Here is a 27,163-nt window from a genome sequence, read left to right on the forward strand (position 1 = left end):
TACACGTCATGATATTATTATTTGCATATTTATACGAAATACTCATGACGAAGGAAACGTTATATACAGAAAACCATGGTAATTATTCGTAATCTGTTAATTCAGAATTATTTTCACAACGCAATAAACTGGTGTATAGCTTTAGACTACAGTGTATCCTAATGCTTTAGACTACAGTATATCCTAATGCTTTAGACTACAGTATATCCTAATGCTTTAGACTACAGTGTATCCTAACTTGTGCTTTAGACTACAGTGTATCCTTATGCTTTAGACTACAGTGTATCCTAATGCTATAGACTACAGTATATCCTAATGCTTTAGACTACAGTGTATCCTAACTTGTGCTTTAGACTACAGTATATCCTCATGCATTAGACTACAGTATATCCTATTGCTTTAAACAACAGTATATCCCATTGCTTTAGATAACAGTATATTTTAATGCTTTAGACTACATTATATTCTAATGCTTTAGACTCCAGTATATCCTAATGCATTAGACTACACTGTATCCTAATGCTTTCGGCTACAGTATATCCTAATGCTTTAGACTACAGTGTATCCTAATGCTATAGACTACAGTATATCCTAATGCTTTAGACTACAGTGTATCCTAACTTGTGCTTTAGACTACAGTATATCCTCATGCATTAGACTACAATATATCCTATTGCTTTAAACAACAGTATATCCTAATGCTTTAGATTACAGTATATCCTAATGCATTAGACTACAGTGTATCCTAATGCTTTAGGCTACAGTATATCCTAATGCTTTAGACTAGAGCATATCCTAATGCTTTAGACAACAATATATCCTAATGCTTTAGAATAGAGTATATCCTAATGCTTTGGACTACAGTATATCCTAATGCTTCAGACTACATTAAACCCTAATGTTTTAGACTACATTATATCCTAATGCATTAGACTACGGTATATCCTAATGCTTTAGACTACAGTATATCCTAATGCTTTGAACTGCAGTATATTCAAATGCCCTAGACAACAGTTTATCCTAATGCTTTAGACTACAGTTTATCCTAATGCTTCGTACTACAATATATCCTAATACATTGGACTAAAGTATATCCTAATGCTTTAGGGTACAGTATATTCAAATTCCCTAGACAACAGTATATCCTATTGATTTGGACTACAGTATATCCTATTGCTTTGGACTACAATATATCCTAATACTTTGGACTAAAGTATATCCCAATGCTTTAGAATAAAGTATATCCTAATGTTTTAGGCCACAGTATATCAAATGCTTTAGGCTACAGTGTATTCAAATGCTTTAGACTAGAGTATATCCTAATGCTTTAGACTAATATATATTCAAACTGTAATTCTCCGGCACGCATACATCATGACGTAGACCCCTTATCACTTAATTTTTTTTTTTTAAATTTAAAGTGCAGACATAATTTCTCATAATAATACCAATCAAAGATATCGAGCTGGACAATAAATTATCATGTGCAGTGATACATATGGTGCTCTGGGGAATGAAAACATCAACATGAATATCAACGCAAAGAAATTAAACCAAAATAGATCAATAACAGGGGACAAAAAGAAGAAAAACATCACAGAAGCGAATGTTAAGTCTATATATAGTGATTGCAGACTGTGGTAAATGTATATCCATCGCCTTCTATGTGACATGCGCAAAGACCTAAGATGGATGGTAAAAATAAAACAATTAAACATAGAAGGAAAACATAATAACAATGTTATATTCACAGGTAGGACAAACTAAATCCAGCAGAGTAAATTGATCCATGGGCCAGGGTAGAATAGCTTATCAGTTATTGATACCATTACACCGGAAAGACACAATATAAATTGTAACTCTATATGCCCGCTGAATAAATTACCGTAATCAATGCCTGGAATACATGGTTGTAGCTAGATAATATTGTATCACTTCCACACCTTTATACATATAGGCAGGCTATTATAATAAATATTTTAAAAAAAAAGAGGAAAAGTTAGCACATGATAATCGAGAGTGTAAAATTACAGCGGAAATAAATATGGTGTAGCCTAATTACACAATCAACTATATAGGTTAGAACTATGGGCTATGTGTGATCTACAATGGAGTAGTATATGATTTTCTTAGTAATCAAATAAGCTAAATGCAAAAGAAGTTTGGACCAATATAAGTTCGTACCATTGTCAGCGGAATCTTTTCAGACGTAGCCTCCATCTGAAAAGTAACTATCTTTTCACTTTTGACAAAACGATTTCGATTGTCATTGTAAAACATGCATAGAGCCCGACACCAGTTGGGGGGGGGGGCAGAGAGGGCACCCAAATACTTTTAACACCAAACACCTTCCATGGGCGTGGTGACTGACCGATCTGCCACATACCCCCGTCTCCGCCCCCTCCCTCCGATCTCAAACCTGTGTAGAGGTACATAATGCATTGTCTTACACCAACCGATCCGTGTCTATAATATAATAACTATATAAAGATACCGCACATACTTCATCTTGAAGGTTCACCATATATAGACATAATTCCATACACACTGAGTAATGGTACAACAGCTATGGCGCATCATATAATGTTCAAAACTGACATGGTAACGTATATTTGCCAGTGGCGTAGGAAGGTACTTTTGAGTGGGGGGGGCTGAAGACTGATGGCCGGCCTGGGGGAGGGGTCTAAGGGGAGGGGGTGTCCCCTCCCCTTTGGATTTTTTTTTTTGCATTTCCAGGTGGCCTCAGATGTAATTTGGTGCAATATAGCACACTTCAACACCCACTCCATTTTGTAAACTTAATTTTGTACTTTCACCTGGCCTTAGATGCAATTTGGTGTTCCAAATGAGTTTTTTTTTTCTCATTCGGAAATGAAAAAGGGGTTTTCTGACTTGCGAAGCGGGGGGGGGGGCGGAATGATACTTCCGCCCCTCCACATTTTTCACTGGGGGGGCAGGCGCCCCCCCAGCCCCCCCGGTTCCTACGCCCTTGATATTTGCTATATTTATAAACTGATTCAAGTTAAAAGTTAGAAACAGTTCGTATAGTAGCCTATGTCAACGACAAGGGATATGAGGAATTGCAATATACAGGCCTATGTAAAACGGAACATGAACAAATTTTCACGAGGCAAATTGCCGCACACATTCAATTTTACAGGAACTTGACGCACGTACGAATGACGTCACACAACCTTAAACCTCTATATGCTGTAGCACAACACTGCTTAAATTCGGGCAATATGCTGAGAATTTTTCGAGCACCTACTGAAAGAAAAATTATTTGCAATGTGTTTTTCAATGGTTAATCTGATATTATTATCATCATTATTATTGTAACGACTTCCCCAAGAGTTCTAACCAATATGGAAGGGTAATAAGACGGAAAATAATTGTATGTTATTGGCACGCGATGTGATAACCGATGAACACGTATATGAAATGCAAATGAACATGAAGTCGTTACAGCCCCCCCCCCCCCCAAATCAAATTGGGCTCCTACGCCTATGTCTATATAAGAACCAATATACATAAGTGATGTTGCCAACATGATTTCGTCAGCCAATCATCATGCCCGACCTACCTTGGAGTGATATCGTAAATTGGAGTCGGTGATATATCGCATTCGTAGCAATCATCCACAGGATAATAAAGAGCCCTTCTACGGGATTGCATGAAAAATGAAGAGAGTAAAAACTTGATTTGCTTTCTTCACATTATTGTTAACAGTATATAGCCTACATACAATGCCGTGCACCCTTCGAAATAGCCGTTTTACATCTTGTTTTCCCCTTTCTTGGACCATGTTTCCAATAGCCCCTTTTACATGTCGGAGATGACTTCACCGACCCCTTGACCACATCCCTCACTCTATGGAATCCTAGATTCTGACCTGATAATGTTAACACAATGTCATGCATTTGCCTTTTATTCATTATTTTTATTTATATATTTTTTTTAAGTTTCATTAATTCTTCTAATTATTCATTTTATTTTTAAAAGTAGCACATTACTACACTCTAAACTGAATAATTTATCGATATTACGACTAACCTCCGCCTATAATCACAATAGTCGGCCGGGGGACCCAGTCGATCAAAGCAATCGTCTCTGAAGTTCGGAAAAGAAGAAAACGTCAATCATATTCATCATAGAAATGATGACAATACAATATCAAGAAACGCAGCCTCTTTCAACCTCAAACAAAATCAGCCCCAGCAATGCGTTTAGTATAACAAATGTTTTAAAAGAAGCAGTGACTTACCAAGAATTGTTTACATTCTCGGCGGATCCCTCCTTTGTCTCCCGTATAGGGGATTTCGGGTTGGGGAAGGGTGTAGATTTCCCCTGCCCATTGAGAATTCTTCTTTATGTGAGGTTTCTTAAATGCAAAATGGTGCTATCTTTGGCCATTTTGGGGGGGGGGAGGGGTGGGGTTGTGGCATGGCAACCACTGTCTGGTACCCGGGCCGATCACTCCCTTCCCCAGTGCTGAAAGCAATGAGCGTGTTGCTTTACAAGTTCTTATACTTTGAAAATGTCGAATGGGTGGACAGCTCACTTAGAATGCGTATATATATATGCCCGGTCAGACTTCAAGTGCTAGCCAACTGTTTAGTATAAACTGTGACACTCCTAGCTATCGTAATTTAAAAACCATGTTAAAAAAACATGTCTTCTATACCCATACACACTCCGATCTACCCTAGCCTAAATGTGTCCCCTATACACACACCCCGATCTACCCTACCCTAAACATGTCTCTTAAACCCATACACACTCTAATCTACCCGAGCCTTAACATATCTCCTATACTAATATACACACTCCGATCTACCCTAGCCTAGGCATGTCTCATATACCCATTCACACTGCGATTATAGCCTATGCATATCTCCTATACACACCCAGGAAAAAATTTACCTCAAATTTACCGCGGTAACATACCACACTTTTACCCCGGTAAAACCGGGGTAAAAACGCGGTAAATTTGTTGTACATTACCGCGGTGTTTTGGCCCTATGGACGCGGTAAACCGCGGTTTACCGCAGTAAATTACCACAAATTTACCATGGTTTTACCTCACTTTTACCCCAATTTTACCGCAATTTACCACGGTGTTACCATACTTTTACCGCGCTTTTACTACGCTTTTACCCCAAATTTACCACAGTTTTACCGTTCTTTTACCCCAATTTTACCGTATATTTACCACGCTTTTACCACAGTTTACCGTTCTTTTACCCCAATTTACCGTAGATTTACCACGCTTTTACCCTAGTTTAACCTCAATTTACCATACTTTTACCACGCACTTACCACATTTTACCCCAATTTTACCGTAGATTTACTACGCTTTTACCTTAGTTTTACCTCAGTTTACCATGATTTTACACTAATTGCAGGACAGTTTTACCTTACATTGAGCATGATTTTGTCCTTATTTCAATTAGCATGTACACCATATATTCCTTTGAATTTCAGCCATCAGTGTACTGTATTATGATTTGGCTATATGCCGTTACCCTTATTGTAATGGTTGTATGCCTGACATATAAGTCCTCAGTTGTAGAATGCATCAGTTTTTAATTCATCAAATCCATGGAGGTTTCACACATAAGAAAGCTTTGTTGAATTTCATTTACCCTATACTGGTATGATTCCTGACTCTCTTCTTTTGACTTGATTGGTAGTCCAGATTGGACTTTTGATCTCTTATTGTCCTCAAAGACTTGTTTTAAATGGAAAGAGTACTCTGAACATGATATGATATGATACACCTCGTATTACGCTTCCACCCGAAGGTGCTTCAGCAGACTAAGGAAATCCTTAGTCGGAAATTATTGAGGTTCCAAGTTTTTGTGCGTGGAAGGACACCGGCGAAACTCGCCTTCTCTTTTCGAATAGTGCCCTGAAGTAACGAGGCAGGGGTGTGTAGTACTGCTCCCGGGACCGCAATTTAACGATAGACTTGTCAAGTCATTTATTGGACCTGACAGAGAATACCCAAATCTGAGGACACTGATTGGTCAATTTTTGTGTGCCACAGTGTTGAGGCACAGAACCTATGCCTTATGTGTGCTAGTTTATATAGTTCTTTTTTCATTTTAAAGGCTTTAAGGTTCTCCCTAATAATGAAAAAAGAATTAATTGTTGTCTCCTCTCAAATATATCAGAGATTCCATGAAGGAATTCTCTATGTATCTATCCTCTGCTTGTTTTTTTTTTAGGAAAAGAGATGCATACTATAACATATAAGAATAGCAGTTTGTCTCTCTTCTTTATTCAACTCATATCCACAGGTAATTTATATTGCCAACATTAAGATATGAGTAGAACAAAAGGTTTGTCATATCAGTATTGCAAAAATATGGGACAAAATCATGGAAAAATTGCTGTAAATGTACCATCATGTTTCATAGTGTGACCCATATATGTTCTACTGTGGTACAATTATGGTAAATTTACCATAGTATAATTGCACCGTATAGTTTTACCCTATTTTTACTGTGGTTAATCATGGCACAATTGTAGGAATTTCACATATGTAGTTTATGTACCATATAAACTTACCCTACTTTTACTACAGTAATATCATGGTAAAACTATGGTAAATTTACCATAGTAAATGTAACACACTTTTACCCTACTTTTACCGCGGTAATACCATGGTAAAACTTTGGTTAATTTACCGTAGTAAATGTACCGCACTTTTACCCTACTTATACCGCGGTAATACCATGGTAAAATTGTGGTAAATTTACCGTAGTAAATGTACCGCACTTTTACCCTACTTTTACCGCGGTAATACCATGGTAAAACTTTGGTTAATTTACCGTAGTAAATGTACCGCACTTTTACCCTACTTATACCGCGGTAATACCATGGTAAAATTGTGGTAAATTTACCGTAGTAAATGTACCACACTTTTACCGCGGTAATACCATGGTAAAACTGCGGTAAATTTACCGTAGTAAATGTACCGCACTTTTACCCTACTTATACCGCGGTAATATCATGGTAAAACTGCGGTAAATTTACCGCAGTAAATGTACCGCACTTTTACCCTACTTATACCGCGGTAATATCATGGTAAAACTGCGGTAAATTTACCGCGGTAAATGTACCGCACTTTTACCGCGGTAATACCATGGTAAAACTGCGGTAAATGTACCGCACTTGATTTTACCACAATTTTACCACACATTTACCCTATTTACCACACATTTACCATAGTTTACTGCGGTAAAATTAGGGTACATTTTTTGCTGGGCATACACACTCCGATCTACCATACCCTAAACATATCTCCTATACCCATACACACTCCGATCTACCCTATTCTAAACATGTACATCTCTTAAGCCCATACACACTCCGATCTACCCTAGCCTAAACATATCTCATATACCCATACACACAGATCTGATCTACCCTAGCCTAAACATATCTCCTATACCCATGCACAATCCGATCTACCCTAGCCTAAACATGCCTCCTATACCCATACACACTCCAATCTACCCTAGCCTAAGCATGTCGCCTATACCCATACACACTCCAATCTACCCTAGCCTAAGCATGTCTCCTATACCCATACACACTCCAAGTATACCCTAGCCTAAGCATGTCTCCTATACCCATACACACTCCGATCTACCCTACCCTAAACATGTCTCTTAATCCCATACACACTCCAATCTACCCTAGCCTAAACATATCTCATATACCAATACACACTCCGATCTACCCTAGCCTAGGCATGTCTCCTATACCCATACACACTCCGATCTACCCTAGCCTAGGCATATCTCCTATACCCATACACACTCCGATCTACCATACCCTAAACATATCTCTTATACCCATACACACTCCGATCTACCCTATTCTAAACATGTACGTCTCTTAAGCCCATACACACTCCGATCTACCCTAGCCTAAACATATCTCATATACCCATACACACTCTGATCTACCCTAGCCTAGGCATGTCTCCTATATACACACTCCGATCTACCCTAGCCTAGGCATATCTCCTATACCCATACACAATCCGATCTACCATACCCCTAAACATATCTCATATATCCATACACACTCCGATCTACCCTATTCTAAACATGTACGTCTCTTAAGCCCATACACACTCCGATCTACCCTAGCCTAAACATATCTCATATACCCATACACACAGATCTGATCTACCCTAGCCTAAGCATATCTCCTATACCCATACACAATCTGATCTACCCTAGCTTAAGCATATCTCCTATACCCATACACACTCCGATCTACCATACCCTAAACATATCTCCTATACCCATACACATCCCAATCTACCCTAGCCTACACATGTCTCGTATAGTACCCATACACTCTCCGATCTACCCTACCCTAAACATGTCTCTTTAACCCATATACACTCCAATCTACCCTAGCCTAATCATGTCTCCTATACCCATACACACTCCGATCTACCCTAGCCTAAACATGTCTCCTATACCCATACACACTCCAATCAGCCCTAGCCTTATCATGTCTCCTATACCTATACACACTCCAATCTACCTAGCCTAAGCATGTCTCCTATACCCATACAAAATCTGATCTACCCTAGCCTAAGAACTGGTAACATTCTTGCACAGCGTCCCTACTTTCCATCTCTATGGTCACTACCATCCTCCTTACGGATCTAACATTCAAAAGTCTACACACGCCTGTTTCTAAAATAAAAGATTCCTAATTTTGTGTTCCCCGTCTAGTTGTTATTCTTTGTTGACTCTTTTGCAGTCAGGAATAACAAATTTACTTCAATTAGTTTCACCTATAGGCCTACCACAAAGCATTGCGTATAAGGAACCTTGAATTTTCTAACGCCACCTCAAGACATGCCTCTCATGTCTTCATTCCATATAGGTATTCCGTCTTATTGCAAACCCGTAAAGGCCATATTTAACATCACCAAATTTATTTACTTTTCTGATAAAAATCTGGTTTGTGGGAAGAAAAGATATTCGTTAACAGTATAAAGAAGTTTGTAATTTAGTAGAAAAAAAAACCTTATAATATAGAGTTTGTGAAAGGAAGCGTATTATAATATGGTATGATCAAATACTTGGTTTGTTTTAAATGTGATTTCCTTCGTGTGTGTGTGTGTCCTTATTGTTTCCGTGAAAAACTATGAAAAACAAACAGCTGTCCATGTGTGCAATCACAAATTTCAAGATGTCGTTATACAATGACATGAAAATAAATGTCAAAACTGTATTTCTTTGCAACGGAACAAGCATTCATGCCGGTGAGTTTGTCTGACCCCCTAGTTGTTACTTGCTCCGCATTAAATCTTAGACATTAATTGGAAGGACGGAACATTTAGTGTTCACAAGTCTTCTATGGGTTTACCTTGCACTGTAATCATATGACTGGGGACGGTCTGCTCTCGCAACGGGTTCACGCCACGTGACCACAGCTGTCGTGGCTTCCGCGGTAACCACCCATGCCGATGGACAGTACGTGAACGTTGGCGGTACTGGCGGTGGAACTGTGAAGTGAAACAGTCACTATTTAAGTGAAGTAACCGAAGATAGAACAAGGGAACGAAATCCAAACGATTTAAAGGATCCACTCTCAACCCCACCAGTCCCCTTGTATCGAGACTACGGTGGCCATGGGATCATGATTTAACTGATCCACTCTCAACCCCAGCAGTCCCCTTGTACCGAGAGTACGGTGACCGTGTGATTATGCATGCTAACTGATCTACTCTCAACCTCAACCACAGCAGTCCCCTTGTATCGAAACTACGGTGACCGTGGGATCAGGACTTAACTGATCCACTCTTAACCCCAACATTCCCCTTGTATCGAGACTACGGTGACCGTGTGATCAGAACGATGCTACGTCAAATCTGTATCACGAGTCCCTTTGAAAAGTAATGTAGGTCACATCTCCAAATGGGTCTTTCTCAAGTATATAATTTTCTCTTTTTTGTTTGAAATTTATTGAATATCCCTGTTACAAACTGTTTGACAAAGATATTGCAGAAAACCTATCATGATAAAAGACGGGGTAAAATCCGTTCTCGATTAGCATTAGAAATAGTACCAAAGCTTTCTTCAAGTAGTTACATATATATACCATACATGTATGAGAAAGGAACAGGGGAGGGGGGAGGGGTTCAACGCTCACCCTTATTAGCCTTCCCCAATCATAAAATGCGATTGGAACAAGATTCAACAAGGTCTAGGTAGTCATTCTATCGACAGATCTTTGCACAGATCATTGACCAATCTAAACACTTGTTTCATTTGTAAACCAGATGAAAGAGTCGAGACGTAACCGATATCGTTAGTATATAGAGGAAAAAGGGCGATAATAGATTATTGAAGGTTGCCGAGAGGGTGGGTTAGTGACGTCATTTGGGAGACTTGGAAAAATCAGTCCACTTTTTATCTCAATACATTACATGTATGGAGATATTGTAACAGTAAGTGGGACTCTCTCTTGTCTTAAAAATTTTTCAGCGTCTTCATACAAAGCTCTTTTTCTCTGGAATTTCCAGAGCAAGAATATATCATATAGACCAACAAAAGTTACTATTTTTTATTCGAGAATTTTATCTCATTCTATGACTTTTTCACCGATTTATGTCCAGATCGGGCCAAATCGAACCGAAAAACGATTGAAACAGACCGTTTTTGCACACGCTCCGAAACTTGTTAGTAGGGAACTTTTGCCCACGTTTTCCTGCTCATTTGTTAATTATTATTTGATGTCTATGGTTTATTATGGGCACGTGACATATTACTTCTCAGCGATTGGCTTGTTATCTGCAGTTTATGTTCTATGAAAGAGAATAGAATAAGATTGTCTTTTAACAGTGGTATCGTCTAAGATAGGGTCCTATTTATTATATTTTTTATTAACATTTTAAACTTCCATTTGTTTTTACAGGTAGGTATGAATAAAAATTTTACTAGCGGTAAATGACATTTTATGGCTTTTATTTGCTTAATTTGATGTTTAAATGCTTTTTCTTTCTTAAAACAACACTGAGCTGCCACCCCTACTTTTAGTAAAAAGGTCCGTTCTTGATGATTAAGCCCCGCCTCCAAGTCTGGTTTATAGCCTATTGGCTATGACTCATGGACAGCTACATGTTAGATATACGAAAATGGCTACACTCGCGACCAATTTTCTGTACTGTAGTTAGGTACGCAAGGTGTTGCGTATTGCATGCTAAATGCATATACACATTGTGTACTTTTGAATTTTGCGTAGTGCATTTAATTAATATTAGGCCTTCGTTTTTGTAACATACATTTAAGGATAGTACTGGGGTTCAGGTAGCTTTTCAGAGCAAGGGCCATGATAAGTTTGTTTGATTGCCCTTCATGTATTTTTGTATAATTACGTTAACACATCGTTGTACTTCTGAAGGCTACTTAGGCCTAATGCATTTAAAAAAATATATAGGCCTAGCCTAGGCCTATTACTATTATTAGGTCTTCAGTGATAGCCACATTAACATTGTACTGTTGTTCAGACAGCTTTTCCTAGGAAGGACCAGGGTAAGTTTGTTTGATGGGTACGTATAAAAGAGGAGCCGGCCATAGCATCACATCTTTTATAAGACTATAAAAATTGTATAAGGTTATGTTTTATTTTTAAGAATATAAGATGTATAAGGTTATAAGAAGTAAGTTTAGCTTTCTTTTGAACCTGTGATGTTTGACATAAAATGTACAAAGAATTAAAATAAAATAACAAAATGGAGAGGAACTGAGGTGGCTATTAGTATTGGGAAGGAGGAGGCCATCCATCACTTTCAAATAAAAACTTGTAATCTTCTTTTACATTATTTTTTCCAAGTCATAAATCCATGAAATCTTCATGTCAGAAAAATTGAGATGGAAAAACGTGGGTTGTTTTGATACTTGGAAGTGGACACAGTTTTGATGGTAGTCACCACTACAGTCTACAGTAACATACAGTAGGTCAATAGGCCTAGCTCTCAAGGCGGGCGTCAAGAATATGGTCGAGTTAGCCTCTTTTAATTTGGCCGTTGTCAATGACATCAAACTATATGACCAAAAAGTCCAACAGAGTCTGACCCAAGATGAAGGATACCACATAAAAAACAAGTTCTTAGGTATTCTATGACATTACTAAACCTTGCAACATCGTTCTTTCGACAAACAGGCAATGAGCGCTAAAGGCAACACTAGCAGGATAAAGTGTAACCTGCAGAGACTATTCGTGGCAAAGTAGCTTAAATGCAAGTTATATATTTGTTGTACCATGATTGATATTGATAATTGTAGAGGCAGAGCAAAGATTTGAAATTAGGAATCAAAATTAAAACTTCCAGTATTGAGATACTGCGTCATTGATGCTCTTGTTTAATATGCTGTTACTTTAATACAAGGAAGGAAGTTGCACTTGAAAACAATAGTGAAAGAAAGGAAGGAAGAGGTGGCCATCTGTTTGCAACTTTCTGTATCATGACCCCACCCCCACCCCTTCCCCCCTCTCCCCTTCCAGTGTTTTGTAACGGTAGCGGACGTACCAACGTAACAGCAAAAACATCGATGGATACTACTCACCTACAGGTGGAGGCGAGCGACGACGTCGTCGACGGCGCCAAAACCCATCTGTAAGCAACATAAAGAATCGGAAGTCATACTCTCTCTATACATATATTTATATGAATGCTTAGGCCTGGTTATTCATATTATATCAATGCTTATCAATACACCATATATTCAAAGTAGAGCCTACAAGTTTGTACAGTTTTCCACCACCATTAGGCAAGACTCTCCCCAATCCATAGACAATGTTGAATGCTCTATATGACATGACACCTATTTGCTTCACATTTGAGTTTTCAAGCATATTTCCTTAATCGTTTCCCGTTGCCGTATAATGTTATCACTGAACTACGTCTTTCCAGACAATCAGCACACCTGGTGAATGGCCCTTGTGCTATTAATCGGTTAGAAGGGTGTCTAACTGAAACGGAGTCATGCATTTTATAGTGCGTTGCACTGGATGAGACATATGGGTCGAAGCAAAACAAGGTAATACACAGAGTGCAAATGTGAATTGAACATGACATATTTATGACGTTTCGGGTTCAGACTCTTCAACATGGTAACCCGCACACAGCTGAAACAAGTCGCCTTCAACACAAATTAGTTACTCTATTTCTCTCAGGTGATCCTAGCTCTGACTTTTTTAAATTTACATTTGCACTGTTCGCTTGATTGGCTTTGCGTTGAAATTCATTAAACTGTGCTACAATTCATCTTTTTGGTATAGTGTCTGCCTCTTTAAATTATTTCAGTTAAAACCTCCATCATACATACACACACACATGTTTATACTCACGCGTTACCGGTAGAGCAAGTAGTACCAATAAAACAGCTGTCCTCCAAGTAGATTTGAGCACCATTTCAGTGGCCTCGATTCACCTGTACCACGGATAATGTATTGACCGATTAGATTATTTAGGATTAGGAGTGATATCTCTAACGTTCTGACTTCATTGGTACCTGCCGGTATTGGTATATATTACTCGGTTCACACTATATATATTCATGCATCAAGCTTTACATCTACTTAACTACAGATTGTAACAGGTCATTGACACAACCCCTAATCGCTGAAGTACGGAATAGAAATCGGTATAGTTGTTCTGTGATGGCTGCCCGTACCTTTCCGTCGACGGCAACTCAGGTGTCTCTAAAAGCAGCTGTCGAAGCGCATCATATAGCTTTTATGGTCATACAAGGAGGCTAGTCGTGTGTGCTAACATAACATGAAAAAGGGACATGTACGTTTTAGTTTCGGGGAAAGGGTGAGTGGATGTCACATACCACAAAATAATGCACTACGTACAGAAGACAGCAAGTTCATAGACTTATAATATAATAATATCCCTATTAACCTTAGTCGTAAAAGTAGCTTGTAAGGAAGGGGAATAACATTGATAAACAAATTTCACATCACATCTCAATTTCGGTTTTGGTTACCTCACTACCTACCTACCTACTAGCCTATAGTGGTATGCAGATGCTACATTGTGAATGTAACAATATTACTAATCTAGGCCTACGTATAAACAAAGGCCCTATGGAAACCCGAGCTATTTACTCAGTACTTGCACCGTGTTATAAGATGATGTAACTATATAAATATATATAAATAAACATATATATATTTGTATATTTATATTATATATATATATATATATATATATATATATATATATATATAAATATATATATATCTATATATCTATAAATATATATATATAAATATCTATCTATATAAATATATATATATGTATGTATATATATCTATATCTATATATATATATATGTATATATATATATATATATATATATATATATATATATATATATATATTAGCTATCTGACGATTGCGAAGAAGCATGAAACTCGAGTAATAGCGCAAATTTTGTACGAGTGTACATTATTTATACCTATCCAGCTCTATACCCAGGTATATTGAGCACTCTTCACCTGGAATTAATGCCATCTATCATATATATATATATATATATATATATATATTCTTACCGATAAGAATGTAGGTTATGTTGAATGTTTAGGCCTATTTTCAACCTATAGCGATACAATGCATGCCCAAAATAATTATGCATAGCTTATTCAATTACAAAATGCCATTCTGTGGTCTTCAATCTGTGTTTAGATAGAAATAAAGCAATTCGACAACCACCCCTACTTTCCCCATTCCCGCCACCAAAGTATCAATAACGACCCCTATAATTAGATACTGATCAATAGCCCGTGAAAATATGACAGGATTTTTTTTCTCCCCGATGGTCTTATCTAAAAAAAATAACTTCTGTGAATGTGAAACTTTTTACGAACACTTGATCGGTGTTGAGCATTGCAGGTCAAGAAATAGGGGGTCAGTTAAGAATGGTAAAGACCTGAGTCGATCAAAATTGGAAACATTTTCACATTTAGTTTTATTTGGCAGTTAAATTTGGTACTTGGCAATATGGTATTGATAACATTTATGATATTACAATGTAAGGTTACAGAACATAACAAATAATGTAATTACAAGGACCAATGTACAACATATGAACCACAGCAACGTGAGTTGAGAATCTACTTCGGATGATCTTCACTAAAAATGACTTACATCCACGTGTCCAGTTAGCACTAACGATGCTCGCCGTGGAATAACAGGGTAACAAATTTGTCAGTTGAGCAACCTGTAATATTGCTTTAAGGGCTAAAAATAATAAAGTATAACCTGGGGAGCCATTACCACCGTGGCCATGATCATTTTGTGAAAGAAATACTAAATCTTAATAATATTATGAGATTATACCAGCTGTGCGCCCTTTTCAAATCACTGATGTGGAAGGGAAAAAAATGAGGGGATTTCCCTGTCCATCCCCGGCCGAAACTGAGCCCGGAAACTTACCGGAAATTATAACTTAACTTTACTGGCTTGGTGAGTTGCTGTAATTTTTGTCCAAGTTCAAGTTTTGACTACTGCGCGGACCTCACAATCACCTTTGACCCCATGCAGTAAACAGTATTGTGTTTTATTTCTGTGATCAATCAAGTTTACCCCGATACTACGTATTCGGCATATCATTGCATTCGTGAAAAGTTAAAAGGCAGGCCCGTAGTGTAGTGGGGGAACGGAGGGGCGACAGCCCCCTCCTTGAGCATATTTTTTGTACTTTTTTTTATGATAACGATAGTAATTTCAAAATAGAAAATGCTTAGATGCAACTTACAAGGCCTGGGAAGTGCCATTTCCAGCGATCTGGGAGGCATTTTCGTCCAAAGTTTTCTTGTAAGCTTCGCGCCAACTTATGGTGGCGCTACGCTTAGATAGTTTGCCTACAGGCTTCGCCCCTCCCTTGGCAAATTCCTCGCTACACGCCTGAAGAAAGGTATCAGCATTACCACTGACACCTTGCAAAGGACTTCCTTTATTTTTAGAGCAAATTCTAGTTATATTACAAAGGATCGTTTTAGATTTGTTGATTGGAAGAGTTCCTCTGTTTTATCGACCATCATGGTCTAGTTCTATAATGGTGCATTTCCCTGATTTATCCTTAGAACATAAATTGCATTTCCTTTTATGAAAGTTAATATCTTGATACTTTCCCCAGCAACCAAATCTCATTGAACCATTCGTCATAATGTGTACGAGAAATCAACATCTGACGATTTCCACATAAAATGAGAGTTTCTCGTGTCCTCATTGGTTCAGGGTTTTGATTGGAAGAAATCGGCATATGTCAAATTAAATCGACATCTTTCAGTTTCTCGCAATCTCATTGGAGGAGTTTGGAAAAGATTTTTTTTTGGCATCTAAGCATCCTCCACTTTGCCAAAATTTTCCAAACGACAGGGAACACCATTCCCCTTTATCCCCTCTCCTCGACGACATAACATCTTAGCCCCCCCCCCCACTCCACCCAACGCAAGTACCAATATGGTGCTCGTGGCAGCACGGCATCTATGGTTCATTTAAAGTTCTCTACAATTTCATCATAGGTCTCTCACCCCTCAGAGGTTGTGTATTTTTCATATACTATTCACGAACTCTACACGTACGCTACACTCAAGCCATATGTTTGTTGCTCTGTTCACGCAGAAACACTAAACCGTATCATTCAGTCGTTCGGTTAATTCTTAAAGTTTAAAAGAAAGTATAGCGTTTAAAGTAAAAGTTAAAAATAAATTAAAATAATGGTTCCTTTAGGGAAGTTCCTTTAGGGATACGAAATCCAAACAGCATTTAATGAGATTCATTTTTAACGTAATTTCGAGCTATCCGTGATGTAAAATTATTTTCGGTTTTGGGAAATCTGTGTTGCTTCTCCTTTCGGGGGATATCCCGGTGGCACACAATAAGGGCAGATATTTTACACTGCTGGTTGAAAACCCCATCTCTCCCATTTCTCAACACGAGATATGTTGGTATCGCCTACTATTGTGGCTGACTAATGTTAAGCCCGTCCAATTATCAATTCGATCAATGTAGGCGTCTCTGTGACGTCATCCGGGCAGATAAACCAATTATAATCTTCTTGTTGCTTTATCCTTAAAACCTGATATATTTGGAATATTTGTTATTTCACGACACTCTATGAAACGTCGATTCCAAATGGCTGTAGGCAGGGAGGGGGCAGCTGGGATGATTTGTCCTTTCACCGGTACCCTCTTGTGATTGTATGTATATGCTATCAGTCTGTCAGTACCCATCAAGTTGCTCATTCAACTTATTAGTGAAAAAAAAAGTGTATATTGTCTATACTAGTTTTTTAAGGTGGGAGGGGGGGTGGGGTTCCCAATGTATAAAGTTCATTTGAGGAACAGTTACGTACCGTATCTAATGACCTGGTATTTCCTTCTCAATGTTTGACTTTCAGTTTATATGACAAAAGCAGCAGTTGACCATATCTGAACGATAAGCCGTGCACAAACTGCTATCAAATTGCCATTGTTTTGTTGTTAAATAGATGATTAGGCCTACACACATCCTGTTGTTTCGGAAATGCAGTACACTGCAACAGCTTCGAGATGTTCATTACCAGGAAAACAGGAGTTAGTTGTGCAACTCCGTCTCGGACATTACACCTGCGTGAAAACTTTAATGACAGCTGGCACAGTGAAGTCAGGGGGAGGTTGAGGTCAGAAGTTTATCGGTCTATCAGGTTAACCCTGATCGGTATGGCCAGCCATAGTTGACAATTATGGTGATCGCAAGACGAGTACATTTTCAACGTAAAGGTTCAACTGTGACTTTTAAGCACTTCTACAGACATTCCACCATATAGGCTACCCATGTATATAGCCTATTTATTGTTCACTGTTCATACATGGCGATAAAAAAATTATAGAATAGAAGGAAAGCCTGGACTTCAGTTCCGTCTGCAGGTATAAGGTGGGGGGGTAGGGTTATAGAGAATAGGGACCATCTGGGTGAAAGAGGGGCCAGGCTCACACCATATATTTAAGATTAATGTAATAAGGTTCAGAAAGTTTCCCGTGTATAGGGTTGCAGACGAAGGCGCACTGCAAGCACTGCAACTGCTTCCAAATGATAACAATTGATGAGTCGCTGTTCAGGGATTGAACCGGCAACACCAATCTAATGCATCAAGGCAATTCCGGATATTACCTATCAGATAACACTTGTATGCCCTATGGTTAGGCTACAATACTTAATGCAAACTTCTCTCAACCGCGTTGGAAGTTTCTCTTGGGTACCATTCCCTCTGGCGAGCCCACTTTCCCCACTCCCGGCATGATTCCTCGCCAGTTGGCATTACCCGATTTCTGTGCTTTCATGGTGCCTCCCCCTCCCCCCTCCACCAACTTATTAACGTCTGGCGACCCCTATCCTGGCAATTTCTGATATCCATGTCTGTCTGAAATCACTGGGGTAATCGGATGCGTTGTAGACTATATGACACAATAAACCTTGTCATATTAACAGTTTCTCAAATTACAGAGACATCTTCCATAACTTGATATCCCCTTATAGAAATGAAATACTCCCAAAAAACATGATCCTACCAGCACAAAGATACAGAGCTACATAGATAGGCGGCCTATACTGGGTTACCTGTGACCAATTCAAAGTAAGTTTGTGTTACCCTGCGCACTAGTACCATTTATGTGGAAAGCTAATGCTGATAATTGTACATAATCACGAAGAAGGCTCTCTGAGCCTCAGTCCGTCCATCCGTCCGTATTATTATGATCGATTGTTGAGGTGCATATACAACTGTCACAAAACAGCTGTTACTAAACAGCGGTCACAAAACAACTGTTATTAAACAGCTGTCACTAAACAGCGGTCACTAAACAACTGTCACAAAACAGCTGTTACTAAACAGCGGTCACAAAACAACTGTCACTAAAGAGCGGTCACTGAAACAGCTGTCACTAAACAGCTGTCACTAAACAACTGTCACTAAACAGCTGTCACTTAACAGCGGTCACAAAACAACTGTCACTAAACAGCCGTCTCTAAAACAGCGGTCACTAAACAGCGGTCACTAAACAACTGTCACTAAACAGCGGTCACTAAACAACTGTCACCGAACATAAAACTGTCACTAAACAACTGTCACTCATAATTTGATCATTTATAGACAATGAGATCCGGTTTTATCCGGTTTTGTAAGACTTATTTTCTTTTCTTACCATGTAGTAGAGTTTAATTGAACATGTCGAATCAGTTTGAAAAGTTTCCAAATTTCTTTTCAGTAACAGCTGATATTTATCTAGAACACAGACCAAACGATCGAGGCACCTTACTTCCACTTCCTGAGATTAAACAATTTGGGCAATTCGACAGGTACATGGGGTTTTCCCTTTGGCAGTGCCTGCTGTCACAACAAGTTGAAAGCAATTGACCTACCTTCGTTTCTTTTCCTTTTTTATTCCTTTGCGGAAATTGCTTTTAACAGAATGAAGGGGGCTACAAGTTGCACAGGATATAGCTACGACAAACGATATTGAGACTGACCTGTAGGTGACCATTAATGTGACACTATAATTATGTGCGATATGTATACTTTAAATACTGTTAATAACTTATGATGCCGATACTTTATATTATTTCATCAGATAGTAGCCGTTTTAAACGTATCATTTCCAAACAGTACATCGATCATGTATAGCCTACTTCCAAACATCCATGTTAAAATTTAATGCGAAGGATTTCCTATACACTAGTTATCGGGAATTTAAATATTGCCATATATTGTACAATAGGTGAACGTGAAGCAACCAGGTGTGACGTCAGAATAAATAAATTATTGATTGATTGTAACCCAATAAGATGTGACCTAATATTTTGAGTAATACTCGTTTTGCAAAATAATTGTCGAACCAACTCAAAGGTCGTTTAAGAACAATGATGAATGTACGTTGACTGAAGTGACGTGGCACCTTAAAGACCCGAAACTCCGACTTACCATTGATCTAATTGACAGTATATATAGCTGTTCTTCTTCGGAGATTTAGCGCCGCGGGCGTCGAGAGTATCGTTAATGCTATTAAAGGGTGTGAAGACTCGCGCACAAAGAAACGTCTCATGCCGGTAATCTGACCTAGGTTCGAATGAGGTGTGTAACAGAAGTGTTAGACACCACCATCGATCCCAGAAAATACACACACAGCTTGCTACCGTCGGTAATTATAGACACTAGTGTACAGTCAATACATACAGCTACGGTCAATACCCACAACACAGTGTACATGGCAGCGATGAACATCTCAGGTCTAGATATAAGATAACAAGGTATCACTTTTCATAACTGTCTGCATTTTGTAGCGACAAGCAGAAAACTTCACTTGCAAGCAACGGAAAGTTAACTTTTTCAGAGCGCGGCACGCGGTTTGGGGCAAGTCTTCAATGCCTCTAAGTTGGCAACTGGTTTTTAAATGGAATGCGGAACATAAAATATACCTATAAGAGTAGTTTGGTAAGCTCTGTTAATAAGAGAACACACCAACAGGACGGGGGATGGTGACTTTTAAAGATCACATTTTCCCTTTGATTGGGGGGACGAAGGAAAATATATTGGGGAAGGGGAGGGGAAGGGGGATTGTAGGAGGTTCTGGTCATCCTCCTCTCAGTAGAACAAAATAATGAAGAATTTAGACGGGAAATGATACATTCTGAGGCACACGTATGCTATACATCAGACATACAGTTAGCTATACACACACAAGGCATGCTAATAAACACATAATTAATTTATATATATATCATATAATTCAATATAGGCCTGTGACCAAAGTGAGAGACGCCTGTACATTCCCCGTAACGGTATATCTTATAGTACTTAATCTTATCTTTTAGATTCAAAAGTGGGAAATATACCGAATAATCAGTGGCGGAGCGTCCATACAGTCAGAGGGGGCGGATGCCCCCCTGACGGACTCAAATGGACTGCTGGCGCCCTTTTCAGCTTTTTACCACTTTTTACTTATTCGCGATTATAGACTTTTTTATTGCGCTGTCAAATACCTATTGACATTTGTCACATTTTGTTGGTGTAAGTTTCTGACAAAATGGCGATGACACCTATTTATTCTTCGTTTATCTGCAAATTAGCAAGGTCCGGAAAAGGTCATTTCCGGCGATCTAGGGAGTATCTTTACTCAAAAAATTCGGTACGCTCCGCACCGACCTGTGGTGGTGCTCCGCTTAGATAGTGCCGAAAGCGCCACTACAGACAATTCTCGCCCCCCTGACCAATACCCCTAGCTCCGCCACTGCGAATAATGTACACTGTAGATTAACTTAGTGATCATGAACACATCGGCCTATGCCTATACATACGTCAATAACCTATTACATTTCTAGAATGTCAACCATTTTCCTATGCTTACCTCACAGATGGACTCGAGTTGTCATCAGTTGCGACTGGATCCGGCCATGTCATTGTGGCGTGCGTAGACGCTACTTCATGACTACTGTATTTACTTGGACAGGAGGTAAACCGTGGGGGGTCATCTTATGAATCAAATATAAGGAAAATAACAAATGAAAATTTACATGATCACATGGCCGGACATAAACTGTTGGGGAATGGGGCAGTCAATGGTATAGGAGATCCTAAAGTCCCGAATGAATTAGGTAGGGGCATGAACCTGCAGTGTATCAATCAGGGTAGCGTCAGAGGTCAATAAAATGTGTTGCAAGACAGGGGTGTGGCCCTGGGGTTGTTAACGCCGACTCCCATGTAAGGGGAGGGGAGGGGGTAGTTTCAAATGGTTGCATTCTGTTTATTAAAAAAAGCAGGCCTACAATTGTATTCCAAAATACAACAAATCTAATCAGCAGTTCAGTGAGAAAAAAAAATAGCCGTTTAGACCTAACAAGAGTCCTATACATTGTAGTCCAAATTTGCCTTAGAGTGCACGCAATTGTTTCCTAGCAGAGACTATGCATTTGAAACGTAATAAACGAAAGAATACAAGGCAGGTTCTTGAATATACTTTTGAGTCAATAATTTATACACATACCTGGAGGCGGTGGAGATCTTCGACGCCGACGACGGCGCCACCATCCTTCTGTAGAAATCAAAAGATGAAATATCATATGTCAAACGTGTCTAAAATGGGGTCCGGGAAGTGGGGTCCGGGAAGTGGGATCTGGAAAGTGGGGTCCCGGAAGTGGGTTCCGGGAAGTGGGTTCCGGGAGGTGCCTGTAGAATATCATCCGTCCTATCACTGAGATAAGAAATTATTATCTAACTGCCATAACTGTATTTTGTTAATTCATACAGTCCTATTTACAAAGAATCATATATAAAACAAAAATAATTCAGTTACATGTAGGTTGAGCTCTATAGGGAATAACAACTAATAAATATGAAAACTTGTCTAGATTATTAATTAGTTTCTTCAAGTTATAAACTATTGATATGAGCGAAATGCTTTAAAGAAACATTGAGAGCTAAACTGATTGTATAAATTAATGACATTTAACATTCTATTCAACTTACTTGTATTTGGCGTAAGAATAACTAAAATCGAAAAGATCGCCACAAATTTGATTATCAACAACATAGCGATAACCAGATATACTAGGTTAACAGCTGTCAGTAGATTTGTGCTATAACCGTCTCATGCAATCATGCAACCTTCAGTAAGTCCCCCTCTTTAGACAATACTCAAAGAAATACGCAGAGCAACCCTTGCTTCTTTTTTTTTATGAAGATATACAATTTAAGAGATCTGAATACGTCCAAACCCTATTTTATGTCCAGCTGTCTTCGATTTAATGTTTTCTCATTTCCGAATCCAGGGCTAGCGTCTGTGGTGATTTTTAGGGACGGTTAGCTTTGGGAAATAGGAAGGAAATATCCCTTACATGAACCTGACCAAAAAAAATGTATCCTTTATTTAATCTATAAATAGTACCGTTTAATCCATTTTATGATTTTGAACGTTTCCTTAAATAAGTAATAAAAGTAGCCTATCATACCGCATCAGTCTCAATTGCTAGAAATAATCTGTTTCGGCAATATCAAGACAATCTGGGAACCTTGATCAATTATGACCACATGACCTAACTCGACAGTTCGACATCCGGATTAAATCCTTCCTTTGCTTGCTGCTGGTATATACTCCAACTTCTCTATCCAGGGCGGACTCTATAGGAGATGCTTATGGGGTAAAATGTAACAATTTAAATCAGTAATTAAATATAATAATCAACTTATATTAATATGTTCGATGTATGCTAAGATACAACACGGTAACATCACGTTATAGTATCCTTATTATTGTCTTGCCATCTATTTAGACACTCTAGTCATGTCAGTATAGTCATATGCAAATCGACAAAGTATTGATCTGTTGACTTGACCTCTACGAACTTGAACTACATGTTGGTGGCAATCTAGGGAGATTCATTCTGCTCAATCTACCCATAGTGGTATAAAATATCCCTGCTTACTAACGAAATTGTTACAGTTCCATGCTTAGACTACCTTAAATAATAAGTAGTACCACTAGTAGTACTATTAGTAGTACTAGTAGTAGTATTAGTAGTAGTAGTAATAGTGGTAGAAGTGGTAGTAGTAGTATAGCACTAGTAGTAGTACTAGTAATACTAGTAGTAGTACTAGTAGTGGTACTAGTAGTACTAGTAGTAGTACTAGTAGCGGTACTAGTAGTAGTATAGCACTAGTAGTAGTACTAGTAGTAGTACTAGTAGTAGTGCTAGTAGTGGTACTAGTAGTAGTAGTATAGCACTAGTAGTAGTACTAGTAGTGGTACTAGTAGTAGTAGTACTACTACTAGTAGTAGTAGTAGTAGTATAGCACTGGTAGTAGTACCAGTAGTACTAGTAGTGGTACTAGTAGTAGTAGTACTACTACTAGTAGTAGTAGTAGTAGTAGTACTAGTAGTATAGCACTGGTAGTAGTACTAGTAGTAATACTAGTAGTAGTAGTACTCAAAGTAGTATATAACAAGAAGTAGTATAAAACAAGAAAACTAAATTATTAATCAAAACTAATTTTGATAGTCCTACATATAACGACTTACCTGATGATTGATTTAATTATTCAGCTGTAGGATAAACGGTCAACTTTCTTCAAATTCTCCTTTTCCTCCGTCGTTTTTTTTTTCTGTTTTCTTTCGTAATGTCTACACCGATTTTTCGTTGCTAACGTATTCTCCATTTTATGGGAGGCTGCAGACTGTATCGTTTACCAGTATCTGTGATTTGTCAATATTCGTCGGTATCAAATGTTTCGCTTTGTTGTGTAACACATTTGATGTGTTCTAGAATGGTTTAAAAACGGTTAAAACGGTTTACGCGGTATACGTTTCATACTAAAGAAATATATGCTTATAGCAAAGGTTGCGGAGGAAAAATGCTTGACAAAAATATCCATAGGACAATAATGACCCCCCCCCCCCCATCCCCTCATTATCCCTCATATAAGCCTGCAAACAACATCAACAAAATAAACGGGGAATTCCTTTAGGCCAAGGTAATTTTAACTAATCCAACATAGAACATAACCATAAAGTTTTATATTGAAGGGGTGGTATATCATGGAGCAATAATCTGTTTATGAGCTCCATGAGTATATAGTTAACATGTCGCGTTGATATAGGAACGAGCATCATTGTCGTCATGTGGGATTTCTTGACTGCTTTAAATACAAAACGAGTTATGCACAAAGAGAGACGTCTCTAGAGGGGGGGGTGTGGGGGTGTCTCACCCCCCCCCCCAATCTTGGTAAAAATGAAGATAGTTGGAAAATTCGAGTGCGACAGTCGGAATTTCCGACTGTCGCCAGCTTCAATTCAGAAATGCCGACTGTCGTACTCTAATTTTTCTGACTGTCGCACTCTTATTTTGATATGTTCTTGTAATTTGTGAATGACATAAAATTTTCGATCAAAATTGACCTTTAATCAGTCATATTTACCACATTTTCCTCGTCACATTTAGAAATTGTATCTCGCGATCCTTATACTCCACCATACAAAACTTCGTATGATTTTGAATACTCTAAAAAAAAATACAACGTTCGCCAGCTTCAATTCGGATCATTTATGTATTAATTTTGCTATTGGGTGGGTCGACCCTGTTCGCTTGCTTCAAGTAAGTTCAGGATATACCAGGGACGTAGCCAGGAGGAGCAGGGGAGCGACTGCTCCCCCCTTTCAGTGTCGAAAAGAATGTTTACAAACTGTTGTTTTTATTAGAATGGTATTTCGTCAGTGCTCTTTTGATCTTGAATACTCGTCAGCTCCGTTAACTCGATTATAATCGTAGTAACATTTAGGCCTACTGATTCAAATACATAATTAGTTTGGCAGATGCAATTAGCTAAATTTAGCCTATAGCTTATTTCAAACCTACATTTGGCTACTGCGTAATAAAATATGATATTGCCTACCTAACCCCACTTGATGGAATGTCACGAACCGTATGCACAACGACGTCGACAACGTTCGTTCTCATCCTCTCTATGATTCTTCCTAAGTTGTTGCACGAACAGCATGTTATGAACCTAAGCTAGCAATCGTACGTGATACACACTTCCTATAAATAATTATTACACTGCTAATACACAGCGATAACTATATTTTATTTAGGCCACTGCACATTTGGCTGTCTTACAAAATATGAAAGTTTATATTGTCCATCAGTTAAGTTCGTCAAATGTATTAAAGTCCAGACATTGGACAATAAACAAGAATCATCCTTCTGGAAAAATTGAAAAAGAGCACTATGTTTGTCTTTCTGATATATTATGTAAAAGAACATGTAAAAGAATTCAAACAGGAAACAAAATCTGCTGATAATATGATATCATATGATCATGATGAAACTGGCAACAAATTGCACCAGATCGCATCTAAGGACCTTCAATTATTCAAAAATATCTCAAAGGGGAGGGGGACACCCCCTCCCTTTAGACCCCTCCCCCATATCAATCGCAAAAAAGTGCTCCCTCTTTCAAATTCCTGGCTACGTCGTTGGGATATACATTGTCTCTATGGTATACAATAAAAACACGCAATGCTTATCTACGGAAGCTTAAAAGTGCCATCAACATAAGCAAAAAATTTGCCCCATAAGGTACAAATGTATCGCAAAAAGTTCGGAACATAAGTGCAGTCGCGAAAGATGGGGTGTCTGAATGACACTGACCGTATCGTTGACTATTAGTGCGGGGGGGGGGGGGGGTTCAAGGCAGCAGTCGGAATTTTCTGGCTCCAAAACTCATCCAGTTGGAATTTCAGCCACTACACCCCCCCCCCCAATCATCAGGCCTTGGCTACGTCCCTGCGCACAACCAGCTCTTCCTTTCACAGTCATGAGAGATCGGAATTAATCAAAATCGAACTCCCCATGTTACCGCCGTATACCATTTGCAAAATGAGTGTTCATGAGTGGTAATCTCTGAAAATTTCATGAGCTCCAAATTACTGAAGGGACTTTTCTTTTTGTGGCAATAAGACCTTGGGTGGGGGTGAGGGGGAAAGGGGGAGAGGGGGAGAGGGGGAGAGGGGGAGAGGGGGAGAGGGGGAGAGGGGGGAGTTGTTAACTATATGAAACAATAAAGGTTATCATATTAACAGTTTCTCAATTTGCAGAGACATCTTTAATAACTTGATATCCCCTTATAGAAATGAAATACTCCAAAAACATGATCCTACCAGCACAAAGATACAGACCTACATAGATAGGCGGCCTATACTGGGTTACCTGTGACCAATTCAAAGTCAGTTTGTTTTATCCTGCGCACTAGTGCCATATATGTGCAAAGCTAATGCTGATAATTATACATAATCACGAAGTAAACTCCGTGAGCCTCAGTCCGTCCATCCGTCCGTATTATTATGATCGATTGTTGAGGTGCATATACACAGTGGCGTAGCCAGCGGGGGGGGGGGGGGGGGGGCAGGGGGAGGGAGCCCCCAGTTGAAATGCTCGCCCCCCCCCACTTGCCCCCCCCCCCAATGGAATTATTGACTGAGAAAAAAAACATGAATGCACACTAAATACGTTACTGGGCCCATGTGCATATTACCATGGTTTTTATGCAATTTTTATTCTTTACCTTTTACCTTATTC

The 27,163-nt window shown here is 38.8% G+C and overlaps 1 protein-coding gene across 5 annotated transcripts in view; it reads right to left on the minus strand.

Annotated features, from left to right (window-relative positions):
* The window catches only part of LOC139969062 (uncharacterized), a 115,656-nt gene that overhangs the window by 78,618 nt on the left and 9,875 nt on the right, over window positions 1–27,163 (minus strand). Inside the window, exons 1-5 of one of the 5 annotated variants that reach the window (XM_071973804.1) lie at window positions 13,393–13,575; window positions 12,609–12,656; window positions 9,406–9,544; window positions 4,054–4,110; window positions 3,584–3,661 (exon numbers count right to left, since the gene is read on the minus strand). The exons of 2 other annotated variants lie outside the window; for them this stretch is intronic. In XM_071973804.1, the coding sequence (XP_071829905.1) occupies window positions 3,584–3,661; window positions 4,054–4,110; window positions 9,406–9,544; window positions 12,609–12,656; window positions 13,393–13,456 (386 nt within the window). In that variant the 5' untranslated portion in view covers window positions 13,457–13,575. Of the gene's footprint in view, window positions 1–3,583; window positions 3,662–4,053; window positions 4,111–9,405; window positions 9,545–12,608; window positions 12,657–13,392; window positions 13,580–21,441; window positions 21,566–22,077; window positions 22,126–22,559; window positions 22,747–27,163 lie in introns of those variants that run through there. 2 more of the 5 variants (XM_071973808.1, XM_071973806.1) reach the window with 2 other exon arrangements.

The sequence above is a fragment of the Apostichopus japonicus genome, chromosome 6, assembly GCF_037975245.1.
Source record: "Apostichopus japonicus isolate 1M-3 chromosome 6, ASM3797524v1, whole genome shotgun sequence".
Classification (NCBI taxonomy): Eukaryota; Metazoa; Echinodermata; class Holothuroidea; order Aspidochirotida; family Stichopodidae; genus Apostichopus; species Apostichopus japonicus.